The sequence below is a fragment of the Coregonus clupeaformis genome, unplaced genomic scaffold, assembly GCF_020615455.1.
Source record: "Coregonus clupeaformis isolate EN_2021a unplaced genomic scaffold, ASM2061545v1 scaf0028, whole genome shotgun sequence".
Classification (NCBI taxonomy): Eukaryota; Metazoa; Chordata; class Actinopteri; order Salmoniformes; family Salmonidae; genus Coregonus; species Coregonus clupeaformis.
Window position 1 is genome coordinate 925,023 of NW_025533483.1, and position 15,353 is coordinate 940,375.

General features: G+C 43.0%; 1 protein-coding gene across 2 annotated transcripts in view; it reads right to left on the reverse strand.

Annotated features, from left to right (window-relative positions):
• slc9a7 (solute carrier family 9 member 7) overlaps positions 1–12,254 on the reverse strand; it is a 180,493-nt gene extending 168,239 nt beyond the window's left edge. For both annotated transcript variants that reach the window (XM_041889517.1, XM_041889516.1), the window contains exons 1-2: positions 11,929–12,254; positions 7,402–7,604 (exon numbers count right to left, since the gene is read on the reverse strand). In XM_041889517.1, coding sequence (XP_041745451.1) covers positions 7,402–7,604; positions 11,929–12,226 — 501 coding nt within the window. In that variant the 5' untranslated portion in view covers positions 12,227–12,254. The remainder of the gene's footprint in view (positions 1–7,401; positions 7,605–11,928) is intronic.
• Between the last annotated feature and the right edge of the window lie 3,099 nt (positions 12,255–15,353).

Consider the following 15,353-nt stretch of genomic DNA (forward strand, 5'->3'; position numbering starts at 1 on the left):
TGTGTTTAGTCAGTAGTTGGGGGGGTTATACAGTTCAGTTGTGTTTAGTCAGTAGTTGGGGGGTTATACAGTTCAGTTGTGTTTAGTCAGTAGTTGGGGGGGTTATACAGTTCAGTTGTGTTTAGTCAGTAGTTGGGGGTTATACAGTTCAGTTGTGTTTAGTCAGTAGTTGGGGGGGTTATACAGTTCAGTTGTGTTTAGTCAGTAGTTGGGGGAGTTATACAGTTCAGTTGTGTTTAGTCAGTAGTTGGGGGGGTTATACAGTTCAGTTGTGTTTAGTCAGTAGTTGGGGGGTTATACAGTTCAGTTGTGTTTAGTCAGTAGTTGGGGGTTATACAGTTCAGTTGTGTTTAGTCAGTAGTTGGGGGGTTATACAGTTCAGTTGTGTTTAGTCAGTAGTTGGGGGGGTTATACAGTTCAGTTGTGTTTAGTCAGTAGTTGGGGGGGTTATACAGTTCAGTTGTGTTTAGTCAGTAGTTGGGGGGGGTTATACAGTTCAGTTGTGTTTAGTCAGTAGTTGGGGGGTTATACAGTTCAGTTGTGTTTAGTCAGTAGTTGGGGGGGGTTATACAGTTCAGTTGTGTTTAGTCAGTAGTTGGGGGGGTTATACAGTTCAGTTGTGTTTAGTCAGTAGTTAGGGGGTTATACAGTTCAGTTGTGTTTAGTCAGTAGTTGGGGGGGTTATACAGTTCAGTTGTGTTTAGTCAGTAGTTGGGGGGGGTTATACAGTTCAGTTGTGTTTAGTCAGTAGTTGGGGGGGTTATACAGTTCAGTTGTGTTTAGTCAGTAGTTGGGGGGTTATACAGTTCAGTTGTGTTTAGTCAGTAGTTGGGGGTTATACAGTCCAGTTGTGTTTAGTCAGTAGTTGGGGGGTTATACAGTTCAGTTGTGTTTAGTCAGTAGTTGGGGGGTTATACAGTTCAGTTGTGTTTAGTCAGTAGTTGGGGGGTTATACAGTTCAGTTGTGTTTAGTCAGTAGTTGGGGGGTTATACAGTTCAGTTGTGTTTAGTCAGTAGTTGGGGGTTATACAGTTCAGTTGTGTTTAGTCAGTAGTTGGGGGGGTTATACAGTTCAGTTGTGTTTAGTCAGTAGTTGGGGGGTTATACAGTTCAGTTGTGTTTAGTCAGTAGTTGGGGGGTTATACAGTTCAGTTGTGTTTAGTCAGTAGTTGGGGGGTTATACAGTTCAGTTGTGCTTAGTCAGTAGTTGGGGGTTATACAGTTCAGTTGTGTTTAGTCAGTAGTTGGGGGGTTATACAGTTCAGTTGTGTTTAGTCAGTAGTTGGGGGGTTATACAGTTCAGTTGTGTTTAGTCAGTAGTTGGGGGGGTTATACAGTTCAGTTGTGTTTAGTCAGTAGTTGGGGGTTATACAGTTCAGTTGTGTTTAGTCAGTAGTTGGGGGGTTATACAGTTCAGTTGTGTTTAGTCAGTAGTTGGGGGTTATACAGTTCAGTTGTGTTTAGTCAGTAGTTGGGGGTTATACAGTTCAGTTGTGTTTAGTCAGTAGTTGGGGGGTTATACAGTTCAGTTGTGTTTAGTCAGTAGTTGGGGGTTATACAGTTCAGTTGTGTTTAGTCAGTAGTGGGGGGGTTATACAGTTCAGTTGTGTTTAGTCAGTAGTTGGGGGGTTATACAGTTCAGTTGTGTTTAGTCAGTAGTTGGGGGGTTATACAGTTCAGTTGTGTTTAGTCAGTAGTTGGGGGGTTATACAGTTCAGTTGTGTTTAGTCAGTAGTTGGGGGGTTATACAGTTCAGTTGTGTTTAGTCAGTAGTTGGGGGGTTATACAGTTCCAGTTGTGTTTAGTCAGTAGTTGGGGGGTTATACAGTTCAGTTGTGTTTAGTCAGTAGTTGGGGGGTTATACAGTTCAGTTGTGTTTAGTCAGTAGTTGGGGGGTTATACAGTTCAGTTGTGTTTAGTCAGTAGTTGGGGGGTTATACAGTTCAGTTGTGTTTAGTCAAGTAGTTGGGGGGTTATACAGTTCAGTTGTGTTTAGTCAGTAGTTGGGGGTTATACAGTTCAGTTGTGTTTAGTCAGTAGTTGGGGGTTATACAGTTCAGTTGTGTTTAGTCAGTAGTTGGGGGGTTATACAGTTCAGTTGTGTTTAGTCAGTAGTTGGGGGGTTATACAGTTCAGTTGTGTTTAGTCAGTAGTTGGGGGGTTATACAGTTCAGTTGTGTTTAGTCAGTAGTTGGGGGTTATACAGTTCAGTTGTGTTTAGTCAGTAGTTGGGGGGTTATACAGTTCAGTTGTGTTTAGTCAGTAGTTAGGGGGTTATACAGTCCAGTTGTGTTTAGTCAGTAGTTGGGGGGTTATACAGTTCAGTTGTGTTTAGTCAGTAGTTGGGGGGGGTTATACAGTTCAGTTGTGTTTAGTCAGTAGTTGGGGGGGGTTATACAGTTCAGTTGTGTTTAGTCAGTAGTTGGGGGGTTATACAGTTCAGTTGTGTTTAGTCAGTAGTTGGGGGGTTATACAGTTCAGTTGTGTTTAGTCAGTAGTTGGGGGGGTTATACAGTTCAGTTGTGTTTAGTCAGTAGTTGGGGGGTTATACAGTTCAGTTGTGTTTAGTCCAGTAGTTGGGGGGCTATACAGTTCAGTTGTGTTTAGTCAGTAGTTGGGGGGTTATACAGTTCAGTTGTGTTTAGTCAGTAGTTGGGGGGTTATACAGTTCAGTTGTGTTTTAGTCAGTAGTTAGGGGGTTGATACAGTTCAGTTGTGTTTAGTCAGTAGTTGGGGGGCTATACAGTTCAGTTGTGTTTAGTCAGTAGTTGGGGGGTTATACAGTTCAGTTGTGTTTAGTCAGTAGTTGGGGGGGGTTATACAGTTCAGTTGTGTTTAGTCAGTAGTTGGGGGGTTATACAGTTCAGTTGTGTTTAGTCAGTAGTTGGGGGGGTTATACAGTTCAGTTGTGTTTAGTCAGTAGTTGGGGGGTCATACAGTTCAGTTGTGTTTAGTCAGTAGTTGGGGGTTATACAGTTCAGTTGTGTTTAGTCAGTAGTTGGGGGGTTATACAGTTCAGTTGTGTTTAGTCAGTAGTTGGGGGTTATACAGTTCAGTTGTGTTTAGTCAGTAGTTGGGGGGTTATACAGTTCAGTTGTGTTTAGTCAGTAGTTGGGGGTTATACAGTTCAGTGGGGGGCAAAAGTGTGTTTAGTCAGTAGTTGGGGGGTTATACAGTTCAGTTGTGTTTAGTCAGTAGTTGGGGGTTATACAGTTCAGTTGTGTTTAGTCAGTAGTTGGGGGGTTATACAGTTCAGTTGTGTTTAGTCAGTAGTTGGGGGGTTATACAGTTCAGTTGTGTTTAGTCAGTAGTTGGGGGGTTATACAGTTCAGTTGTGTTTAGTCAGTAGTTGGGGGGGGTTATACAGTTCAGTTGTGTTTAGTCAGTAGTTGGGGGGTTATACAGTTCAGTTGTGTTTAGTCAGTAGTTGGGGGGTTATACAGTTCAGTTGTGTTTAGTCAGTAGTTGGGGGGTTATACAGTTCAGTTGTGTTTAGTCAGTAGTTGGGGGGTTATACAGTTCAGTTGTGTTTAGTCAGTAGTTTGGGGGGTTATACAGTTCAGTTGTGTTTAGTCAGTAGTTGGGGGGTTATACAGTTCAGTTGTGTTTAGTCAGTAGTTGGGGGGTTATACAGTTCAGTTGTGTTTAGTCAGTAGTTGGGGGGTTATACAGTTCAGTTGTGTTTAGTCAGTAGTTGGGGGGGGTTATACAGTTCAGTTGTGTTTAGTCAGTAGTTGGGGGGTTATACAGTTCAGTTGTGTTTAGTCAGTAGTTGGGGGGTTATACAGTTCAGTTGTGTTTAGTCAGTAGTTGGGGGGTTATACAGTTCAGTTGTGTTTAGTCAGTAGTTGGGGGGTTATACAGTTCAGTTGTGTTTAGTCAGTAGTTGGGGGGTTATACAGTTCAGTTGTGTTTAGTCAGTAGTTGGGGGGTTATACAGTTCAGTTGTGTTTAGTCAGTAGTTGGGGGGTTATACAGTTCAGTTGTGTTTAGTCAGTAGTTGGGGGGTTATACAGTTCAGTTGTGTTTAGTCAGTAGTTTGGGGGTTATACAGTTCAGTTGTGTTTAGTCAGTAGTTAGGGGGTTATACAGTTCAGTTGTGTTTAGTCAGTAGTTGGGGGGTTATACAGTTCAGTTGTGTTTAGTCAGTAGTTGGGGGGTTCTACAGTTCAGTTGTGTTTAGTCAGTAGTTGGGGGGGTTATACAGTTCAGTTGTGTTTAGTCAGTAGTTGGGGGGTTATACAGTTCAGTTGTGTTTAGTCAGTAGTTGGGGGGTTATACAGTTCAGTTGTGTTTAGTCAGTAGTTGGGGGTTATACAGTTCAGTTGTGTTTAGTCAGTAGTTGGGGGGTTATACAGTTCAGTTGTGTTTAGTCAGTAGTTGGGGGTTATACAGTTCAGTTGTGTTTAGTCAGTAGTTGGGGGGGTTATACAGTTCAGTTGTGTTTAGTCAGTAGTTGGGGGGTTATACAGTTCAGTTGTGTTTAGTCAGTAGTTGGGGGGTTATACAGTTCAGTTGTGTTTAGTCAGTAGTTGGGGGGGTTATACAGTTCAGTTGTGTTTAGTCAGTAGTTGGGGGAGTTATACAGTTCAGTTGTGTTTAGTCAGTAGTTGGGGGGTTATACAGTTCAGTTGTGTTTAGTCAGTAGTTGGGGGGTTATACAGTTCAGTTGTGTTTAGTCAGTAGTTGGGGGGGGTTATACAGTTCAGCTGTGTTTAGTCAGTAGTTGGGGGTTATACAGTTCAGTTGTGTTTAGTCAGTAGTTGGGGGGTTATACAGTTCAGTTGTGTTTAGTCAGTAGTTGGGGGTATACAGTTCAGTTGTGTTTAGTCAGTAGTTGGGGGTTATACAGTTCAGTTGTGTTTAGTCAGTAGTTGGGGGGTTATACAGTTCAGTTGTGTTTAGTCAGTAGTTGGGGGGGTTATACAGTTCAGTTGTGTTTAGTCAGTAGTTGGGGGGTTATACAGTTCAGTTGTGTTTAGTCAGTAGTTGGGGGGTTATACAGTTCAGTTGTGTTTAGTCAGTAGTTGGGGGGTTATACAGTTCAGTTGTGTTTAGTCAGTAGTTGGGGGTTATACAGTTCAGTTGTGTTTAGTCAGTAGTTGGGGGGTTATACAGTTCAGTTGTGTTTAGTCAGTAGTTGGGGGGTTATACAGTTCAGTTGTGTTTAGTCAGTAGTTGGGGGTTATACAGTTCAGTTGTGTTTAGTCAGTAGTTGGGGGGTTATACAGTTCAGTTGTGTTTAGTCAGTAGTTGGGGGGGGTTATACAGTTCAGTTGTGTTTAGTCAGTAGTTGGGGGGATTATACAGTTCAGTTGTGTTTAGTCAGTAGTTGGGGGGTTATACAGTTCAGTTGTGTTTAGTCAGTAGTTGGGGGTTATACAGTTCAGTTGTGTTTAGTCAGTAGTTGGGGGGTTATACAGTTCAGTTGTGTTTAGTCAGTAGTTGGGGAGGTTATACAGTTCAGTTGTGTTTAGTCAGTAGTTGGGGGGTTATACAGTTCAGTTGTGTTTAGTCAGTAGTTGGGGGTTATACAGTTCAGTTGTGTTTAGTCAGTAGTTGGGGGTTATACAGTTCAGTTGTGTTTAGTCAGTAGTTGGGGGGTTATACAGTTCAGTTGTGTTTAGTCAGTAGTTGGGGGTTATACAGTTCAGTTGTGTTTAGTCAGTAGTTGGGGGTTATACAGTTCAGTTGTGTTTAGTCAGTAGTTGGGGGGTTATACAGTTCAGTTGTGTTTAGTCAGTAGTTAGGGGGTTATACAGTTCAGTTGTGTTTAGTCAGTAGTTGGGGGTTATACAGTTCAGTTGTGTTTAGTCAGTAGTTGGGGGGGGGGTTATACAGTTCAGTTGTGTTTAGTCAGTAGTTGGGGGTTATACAGTTCAGTTGTGTTTAGTCAGTAGTTGGGGGGGTTATACAGTTCAGTTGTGTTTAGTCAGTAGTTGGGGGTTATACAGTTCAGTTGTGTTTAGTCAGTAGTTGGGGGGGGTTATACAGTTCAGTTGTGTTTAGTCAGTAGTTGGGGGGTTATACAGTTCAGTTGTGTTTAGTCAGTAGTTGGGGGGTTATACAGTTCAGTTGTGTTTAGTCAGTAGTTGGGGGTATACAGTTCAGTTGTGTTTAGTCAGTAGTTGGGGGGGTTATACAGTTCAGTTGTGTTTAGTCAGTAGTTGGGGGGTTATACAGTTCAGTTGTGTTTAGTCAGTAGTTGGGGGGTTATACAGTTCAGTTGTGTTTATCAGTAGTTGTGGGGGTTATACAGTTCAGTTGTGTTTAGTCAGTAGTTGGGGGGTTATACAGTTCAGTTGTGTTTAGTCAGTAGTTGGGGGGGTTATACAGTTCAGTTGTGTTTAGTCAGTAGTTGGGGGTTATACAGTTCAGTTGTGTTTAGTCAGTAGTTGGGGGGGTTATCAGTTCAGTTGTGTTTAGTCAGTAGTTGGGGGGGTTATACAGTTCAGTTGTGTTTAGTCAGTAGTTGGGGGGGTTATACAGTTCAGTTGTGTTTAGTCAGTAGTTGGGGGGTTATACAGTTCAGTTGTGTTTAGTCAGTAGTTGGGGGGTTATACAGTTCAGTTGTGTTTAGTCAGTAGTTGGGGGGTTATACAGTTCAGTTGTGTTTAGTCAGTAGTTGGGGGGGTTATACAGTTCAGTTGTGTTTTAGTCAGTAGTTGGGGGTTATACAGTTCAGTTGTGTTTAGTCAGTAGTTGGGGGGTAATACAGTTCAGTTGTGTTTAGTCAGTAGTTGGGGGGTTATACAGTTCAGTTGTGTTTAGTCCAGTAGTTGGGGGGTTATACAGTTCAGTTGTGTTTAGTCAGTAGTTGGGGGGTTATACAGTTCAGTTGTGTTTAGTCAGTAGTTGGGGGGTTATACAGTTCAGTTGTGTTTAGTCAGTAGTTGGGGGGTTATACAGTTCAGTTGTGTTTAGTCAGTAGTTGGGGGGGGTTATACAGTTCAGTTGTGTTTAGTCAGTAGTTGGGGGGGGGTTATACAGTTCAGTTGTGTTTAGTCAGTAGTTGGGGGGGGGGGTTATACAGTTCAGTTGTGTTTAGTAGTGGTGGTATACAGTTCAGTTGTGTTTAGTCAGTAGTTGGGGGTTATACAGTTCAGTTGTGTTTAGTCAGTAGTTGGGGGGTATACAGTTCAGTTGTGTTTAGTCAGTAGTTGGGGGGGTTATACAGTTCAGTTGTGTTTAGTCAGTAGTTGGGGGGTTATACAGTTCAGTTGTGTTTAGTCAGTAGTTGGGGGTTATACAGTTCAGTTGTGTTTAGTCAGTAGTTGGGGGGGTTATACAGTTCAGTTGTGTTTAGTCAGTAGTTGGGGGGGTTATACAGTTCAGTTGTGTTTAGTCAGTAGTTGGGGGCAGCATATCATTCTGTTCCAACAGTGTGTGTGTGATTGTCACCTTGCGCAGCATATCATTCTGTTCCACGTTGTGTATCTCCCTGGAGTTGATCTCTCCTTTCAGCATGTACTCAAAGAACTTCCCACTGACGTTCAGTAGCAGCGTACTGACCGGCCCCTCCTCCAGAGAACAGCTGGGAGGAGTTCTGTTGTGGTAGCTGGTGGCTGGGATTCCATAACGCAGGATCACACCTACCAACAGTCCTGGGAAGGACAGACCGACAGAGAGCGAGAGGGGGGGGGGCGAGAGGAGGGGGCAGAGAGAGAGAGGGGGAGAGAGAGAGGGGGAGAGAGAGAGGGGGAAAGAGAGAGACGGAGAGGGAGCGTGAGGGGGTGGGGGGGGAGAGAGACGGCGAGGGAGCGTAGGGGGGAGAGAGAGAGAGGGGGGGCGAGAGCGAGAGGAGGGGGCGAGAGAGAGAGGGGGAGAGAGAGCGAGAGAGAGACGGCGAGGGAGCGTGAGGGGGGGAGAGAGAGAGAGGGGGAGCAGAGCGAGAGGAGGGGGCGAGAGAGAGAGGGGGAGAGAGAGAGGGGAGAGAGAGAGGGGAGAGAGAGAGGGGGAGAGAGAGAGAGAGACGCAGGAGCGTGAGGGGGGAGAGAGAAAGAGAGAGAGAGAGAGGGGGGGCGAAGAGAGGGGGAGAGAGAGAAAGAGACGGCGAGAGAGAGAGAGATACTGAGGATAGAATGTCTTTACACTCCACCCACCCCACTCCACCCACCCCACATAAACTATAGAGAAATGGACCAACCAAAGCTGTAGCAGTAGATTAGGGACTGCCATCCTAACTGCGTTGCAAAATAATAACAACATATCATACTTTTTAACTGCATTGTTGGTTAAGGGCTTGTCAGTAAGCGTTTCCCTGTAAAGTCTACACCTGTTGTATTCGGCGCAGGTGACAAATAACATTTTATTTGAAAAGGTCACATGTCCAGACAGAGTTACCTTGAACATTCCTGGGGCTCTTAGTGCTGTTGGGTTTAGTCATGCAGAAACGTTCAGACCTCAACCATATCAGAGCAAACCGTTACAGGAAAACACTCAATTAATATATACTGAACAAAAATATCAAATGTAAGGCGGAAATCTACATTTTGCCCTAACGCGTTAGCTAGCTAGCGTCGTGAATTGGCATTTTGCTAGCAACCTGAGCTAATTTACAAGAAAACGGCTGAGATCACTCAAACACAGTAGCTAGTTATCAAGTCCTCCACGGCAACATTATTGGGGGGCGGGAATGTTAGACTCATCTTTTAAAATGTGTATTACCTGGCATTGAAGTTGTTGGTTACTACTGGTTTCGGATCAGAGGCGAGAGAAACTGACTAGGTATCCCCTTTCCCTTGGTCAGTCACTCTCACTCAGATATCAGTTGATGTTGAGATGTGTCTGTTACTTGAACTCTGTCAAGCATTTATTTGGGCTGCAATTTCTGAGGCTGGTAACTCTAATGAACTTATCCTCTGCAGCAGAGGTAACTCTGGGTCTTCTATTCCTGTGGTGATCCTCATGAGAGCCAGTTTCATCATAGCGCTTGATGGTTTTTGCGACTGCACTTGAAGAAACTTTCAAAGTTCTTGAAATGTTCCGTATTGACTGACCTTCATGTCTTAAAGTAATGATGGACTGTCGTTTCTCTTTGCTTATTTGAGCTGTTCTTGCCATAATATGGACTTGGTCTTTTACCAAATAGGGCCATCTTCTGTATACCGCCTCTACCTTGTCACAACACAACTGATTGGCTCAAATGCATTAAGGAAAGAATTTCCACAAATTAACTTTCAACAAGGTAAACCTGTTAATTGGAATGCATTCCAGGTGACTGCCTCATGAAGCTGGTTGAGAAAATGCCAAGAGTGTGCAAAGCTGTCATCAAGGCAAAAGGTGGCTATTTGAAGAATCTCAATTTGTTTAACACTTTTTTGGTTACTACATGATTCCATATGTGTTATTTCATAGTTTTGATGTCTTCACTATTATTCTACAATGTAAAAAATAGTAAAAATATAGAAAAACCCTTGAATGAGTAGGTGTGTCAACCTTTGACTGGTAGTGTAAGATATTTGTAATAAATTATGTCCTGTTGGTAGGATAGTCTCGAACGGAGCTCATCCAGTTTATTCTCCAGTGATTGCACGTTGGCCAATAGAACGGATGGTAGAGGCGGGTTACCCACTCGCCGACAAATTCTCACAAGCCTGATCTGCGCCCCCTGTATCTCCTTCATGCGAATGACGGGGATTTGGGCTTATCCTTCGCGTCAGACTCACTAAATTAAAAAATCTTAATCCAGTTTGAGGTGAGTAATCGCTGTTCTGATACCCAGAAGCTCTTTTCGGTCAGAAGAGACGATAGCATCAACATTATGTACAAAATAAGTTACAAACAATTTGAAAAAAACACAAAATAGCAGAATTGGTTAGGAGCCTGTAACACGGCAGCCCATCCCCTCCGGTGCCATTCTCAAGTGATTGCACGTTCGCCAACAGAACGGAGGGTAGAGACAGTTCATCCACTCGCCGACGTAGTTTTATCAGGTATCCCGCAACCGGGCCTCTATAACGCCGCTTCTTCCTTCTTTGAGTGTTGGGGATTTGGGCCTGGTTGAAGTAGAAATCCTCATTCATAATCAAGTTTAGTGATCGCTGATCTGATGTCCAGAGATGCTCTTTTCGGTCATAGGAAATTATGGCGGAAACATTATGTAAAAGAAAAGTTACGATCAGCACGAAAAAAATAAATAAAAAAATAGGTTGGTCAGAAGCCAGTAAAATGGCTACTATACCCTCCAGTAACAGGGGATTGGTCAGAAGCCAGTAAAATGGCTACTATACCCTCCAGTAACAGGGGATTGGTCAGAAGCCAGTAAAATGGCTACTATACCCTCCAGTAACAGGGGATTGGTCAGAAGCCAGTAAAATGGCTACTATACCCTCCAGTAACAGGGGATTGGTCAGAAGCCAGTAAAATGGCTACTATACCCTCCAGTAACAGGGGATTGGTCAGAAGCCAGTAAAATGGCTACTATACCCTCCAGTAACAGGGGTTTGGGCTCTTAATTCACATCACATTTTCAGGTGCATCTGTTTGTATTGTAGTTGCGCCACACTGACTGCATCCCATGGCAGGTAGGATAAATACATCCATCCATGATATGGAGCGGTTCCCACTGACTGCATCCCATGGCAGGTAGGATAAATACATCCATCCATGATATGGAGCGGTAGGATAAATACATATCCATCCATGATATGGAGCGGTTCCCACTGACTGCATCCCATGGCAGGTAGGATAAATACATCCATCCATGATATGGAGCGGTAGGATAAATACATATCCATCCATGATATGGAGCGGTTCCCACTGACTGCATCCCATGGCAGGTAGGATAAATACATCCATCCATGATATGGAGCGGTAGGATAAATACATATCCATCCATGATATGGAGCGGTTCCCACTGACTGCATCCCATGGCAGGTAGGATAAATACATCCATCCATGATATGGAGCGGTTCCCACTGACTGCATCCCATGGCAGGTAGGATAAATACATCCATCCATGATATGGAGCGGTAGGATAAATACATATCCATCCATGATATGGAGCGGTTCCCACTGACTGCATCCCATGGCAGGTAGGATAAATACATCCATCCATGATATGGAGCGGTAGGATAAATACATATCCATCCATGATATGGAGCGGTTCCCACTGACTGCATCCCATGGCAGGTAGGATAAATACATCCATCCATGATATGGAGCGGTAGGATAAATACATATCCATCCATGATATGGAGCGGTTCCCACTGACTGCATCCCATGGCAGGTAGGATAAATACATCCATCCATGATATGGAGCGGTTCCCACAAGCTGCTGCGGGTAATGAATGACTCAACACAGTAGTTGTAAACCCAGGCCACGACACTATATAATGAATCTGCTAATATGTAATAAACCCAGGCCACGACACTATATAATGAATCTGCTAATATGTAATAAACCCAGGCCACGACACTATATAATGAATCTGCTAATATGTAATAAACCCAGGCCACGACACTATATAATGAATCTGCTAATATGTAAAGAGAATGTCATGATTAGGCCTAGTAGCCTGTAGCTCGATGTGACTCAGCCTATACCAATAAGTCAAAGCCTATAATATATTCTTATTTATTGGTGGCATATGAACATGGTTCTGTGGGTATCTATGCAGGAATGTGATGCCCAATCTAAATACTGTGTAGCACATTGCAGAGAGATTGTCTCTCCCCCCCCCTGAACCAATTAGGACCGGGAATGAGCGCTGAATGGCGCATCATGTAATAGCCTAACATTGTAACTGTCTGCAATGTATCTACAATATTGATCAATTGTAACTAACTCGTCATGCATGGTTGAATGTAGCAGTGCCATAGAGCCGCACGACGTGCGCTAGCGTCATTCATACGGGGATTAGGGGGTTGGGTTGGCAAAGTTACATGCGTTGCAAACGTCTGACTAATTCATGTGTCGACTCTTACCGTATATCATTGCCAACCCGGTCTCGTGGAGAAAACGAACTCTTCTGTGTTTGAACAGCCAAATGGTCAGAATTGTTAATGTCAGCAGTAAAATGAATGTCAATAAATTCACGCTGTCCTGTCGATGACTTTCTTCTGCCTCTTTCTCAGTTTCCAGTTCCTCCATAACGCCGACTTCGGCGTTCATTTTAGAGGCCTGGTTTATCAGTAGAATTAAAATGGGGAATAACATAATTTGCTTTTCCAACGGAAAGAATAATCTGCATAGTTTTGGTTTTCTGGCAAAAGCAGCATCCATGGTGCAGTCAGATCCGCCTAGCGCACCGCCTTTGCTTCTTCTTCTATGATATCATTGCGGTCCGCAAACAAACGTTTAAGGGCATGCCGTCACCTACTGGACAGCCTCTGGTATTCGTTTTCTTCTTCTTCTTTGGGATTGTGTTGGCGGATCGCATCCAATTTAATGTGCATACACCGTCACCTACTGTACTGGAGTGTGAGGCCATTCACGGCATACCAACATAAATGTATTTGGGGAAAAGGAAAAATAAAAATGACCCTGCCAAGTATTAGCTCTCAGTAAAAAAACACAAAAACCACCACCCCATCCTATCTATTTCCTACAAGGACAGAACACTCAACACCCCCTGCAAAAGTTCTGCAGTAAAACCTCACAATCCCAAGTACTTCTCTGCCGCTGCCACCACAACCTCTGTGTTCTGTGACTTTCCATCCATTTCTGCAGTGCAATTGGCAACCATGGCTATGAATGCTAAAAAACCCAGCTTACTGAAGCACATATTCTAACCATCACTCTCTCTTAGTCTCTAGCTACTCACAGGAATCCTCTCAGGATCCCTCACCCTGTAACCCATCTTCCTCTAACACTCTCTACACTGCTTCAGCATACGACACTTTCTGTGTTGGGCCAGAATCCTCCTTTACATCCTCGGACCGAGGCCTGAACTTGGCAGTCCTCACTGCAGGAATTTAATCCACACTCTCGTAAAGTTCCATCTCTGAGCTACTTGAACACGTATCTCGCTTTTTGCACTTGACGCCAACCTTCCTCGCCACACTGCTTCCCTCTACACTCAACTTCTTCTCAACAGTCTTCATCACTGCACCTGCCACCACATCTAATTCATCTTCACTCTCTTCACTCTCAATTTCCTCAAGTTCTTCCAAAAGTTCTGTGAAATCCCTCATTCCATAATCCCTCATTCCATAATCCCTCATTCCATATTCCCTCATTCCATAATCCCTCATTCCATAATCCCTCATTCCATAATCCCTCATTCCATATTCCCTCATTCCATATTCCCTCATTCCATATTCCCTCATTCCATATTCCCTCATTCCATAATCCCTCATTCCATATTCCCTCATTCCATAATCCCTCATTCCATATTCCCTCATTCCATATTCCCTCATTCCATATTCCCTCATTCCATATTCCATAATCCCTCATTCCATAATCCCTCATTCCATATTCCCTCATTCCATATTCCCTCATTCCATATTCCCTCATTCCATAATCCCTCATTCCATAATCCCTCATTCCATATTCCCTCATTCCATAATCCCTCATTCCATATTCCCTCATTCCATATTCCCTCATTCCATATTCCCTCATTCCATATTCCCTCTTTCCATATTCCCTCATTCCATATTCCCTCATTCCATATTCCCTCATTCCATATTCCCTCATTCCATAATCCTCATTCCATATTCCCTCATTCCATAATCCCTCATTCCATATTCCCTCATTCCATATTCCTCATTCCATATTCCCTCATTCCATATTCCATAATCCCTCATTCCATAATCCCTCATTCCATATTCCCTCATTCCATATTCTATAATCCCTCATTCCATATTCCCTCATTCCATATTCCCTCATTCCATATTCCCTCATTCCATAATCCCTCATTCCATATTCCCTCATTCCATATTCCCTCATTCCATAATCCTCATTCCATAATCCCTCATTCCATATTCCCTCATTCCATATTTCCTCATTCCATATTCCCTCATTCCATATTCCATATTCCCTCATTCCATATTCCCTCATTCCATATTCCATATTCCCTCATTCCATACTCCCTCATTCCATATTCCCTCATTCCATATTCCCTCATTCCATAATCCCTCATTCCATATTCCTCATTCCATATTCCTCATTCCATATTCCTCATTCCATATTCCATATTCCCTCATTCCATATTCCCTCATTCCATATTCCATAATCCTCATTCCATAATCCCTCATTCCATATTCCCTCATTCCATATTCCCTCATTCCATATTCCCTCATTCCCATATTCCATATTCCCTCATTCCATATTCCCTCATTCCATATTCCATCATTCCCTCATTCCATATTCCCTCATTCCATATTCCATATTCCTCATTCCATATTCCCTCATTCCATATTCATATTCCTCATTCCATATTCCATATTCCCTCATTCCATATTCCCTCATTCCATATTCCCTCATTCCATATTCCATATTCCCTCATTCCATATTCCCTCATTCCATATTCCCTCATTCCATATTCCATATTCCCTCATTCCATATTCCCTCATTCCATATTCCCTCATTCCATATTCCCTCATTCCATATTCCATATTCCCTCATTCCATATTCCCTCATTCCATATTCCATATTCCCTCATTCCATATTCCCTCATTCCATATTCCCTCATTCCATATTCCATATTCCCTCATTCCATATTCCATATTCCCTCATTCCATATTCCCTCATTCCATATTCCCTCATTCCATATTCCATATTCCCTCATTCCATATTCCCTCATTCCATATTCCCTCATTCCATATTCCATATTCCCTCATTCCATATTCCCTCATTCCATATTCCATATTCCATATTCCCTCATTCCATATTCCATATTCCCTCATTCCATATTCCCTCATTCCATATTCCATATTCCCTCATTCCATAATCCCTCATTCCATATTCCCTCATTCCATATTCCCTCATTCCATATTCCCTCATTCCATATTCCCTCATTCCATATTGCCTCATTCCATATTCCATATTCCCTCATTCCATATTCCCTCATTCCATATTCCCTCATTCCATATTCCCTCATTCCATATTCCCTCATTCCATATTCCCTCATTCCATATTCCCTCATTCCATATTCCCTCATTCCATAATCCCTCATTCCATATTCCCTCATTCCATATTCCCTCATTCCATATTCCCTCATTCCATATTCCATAATCCCTCATTCCATAATCCCTCATTCCATATTCCCTCATTCCATATTCCCTCATTCCATATTCCCTCATTCCATAATCCCTCATTCCATAATCCCTCATTCCATATTCCCTCATTCCATAATCCCTCATTCCATATTCCCTCATTCCATATTCCCTCATTCCATATTCCCTCATTC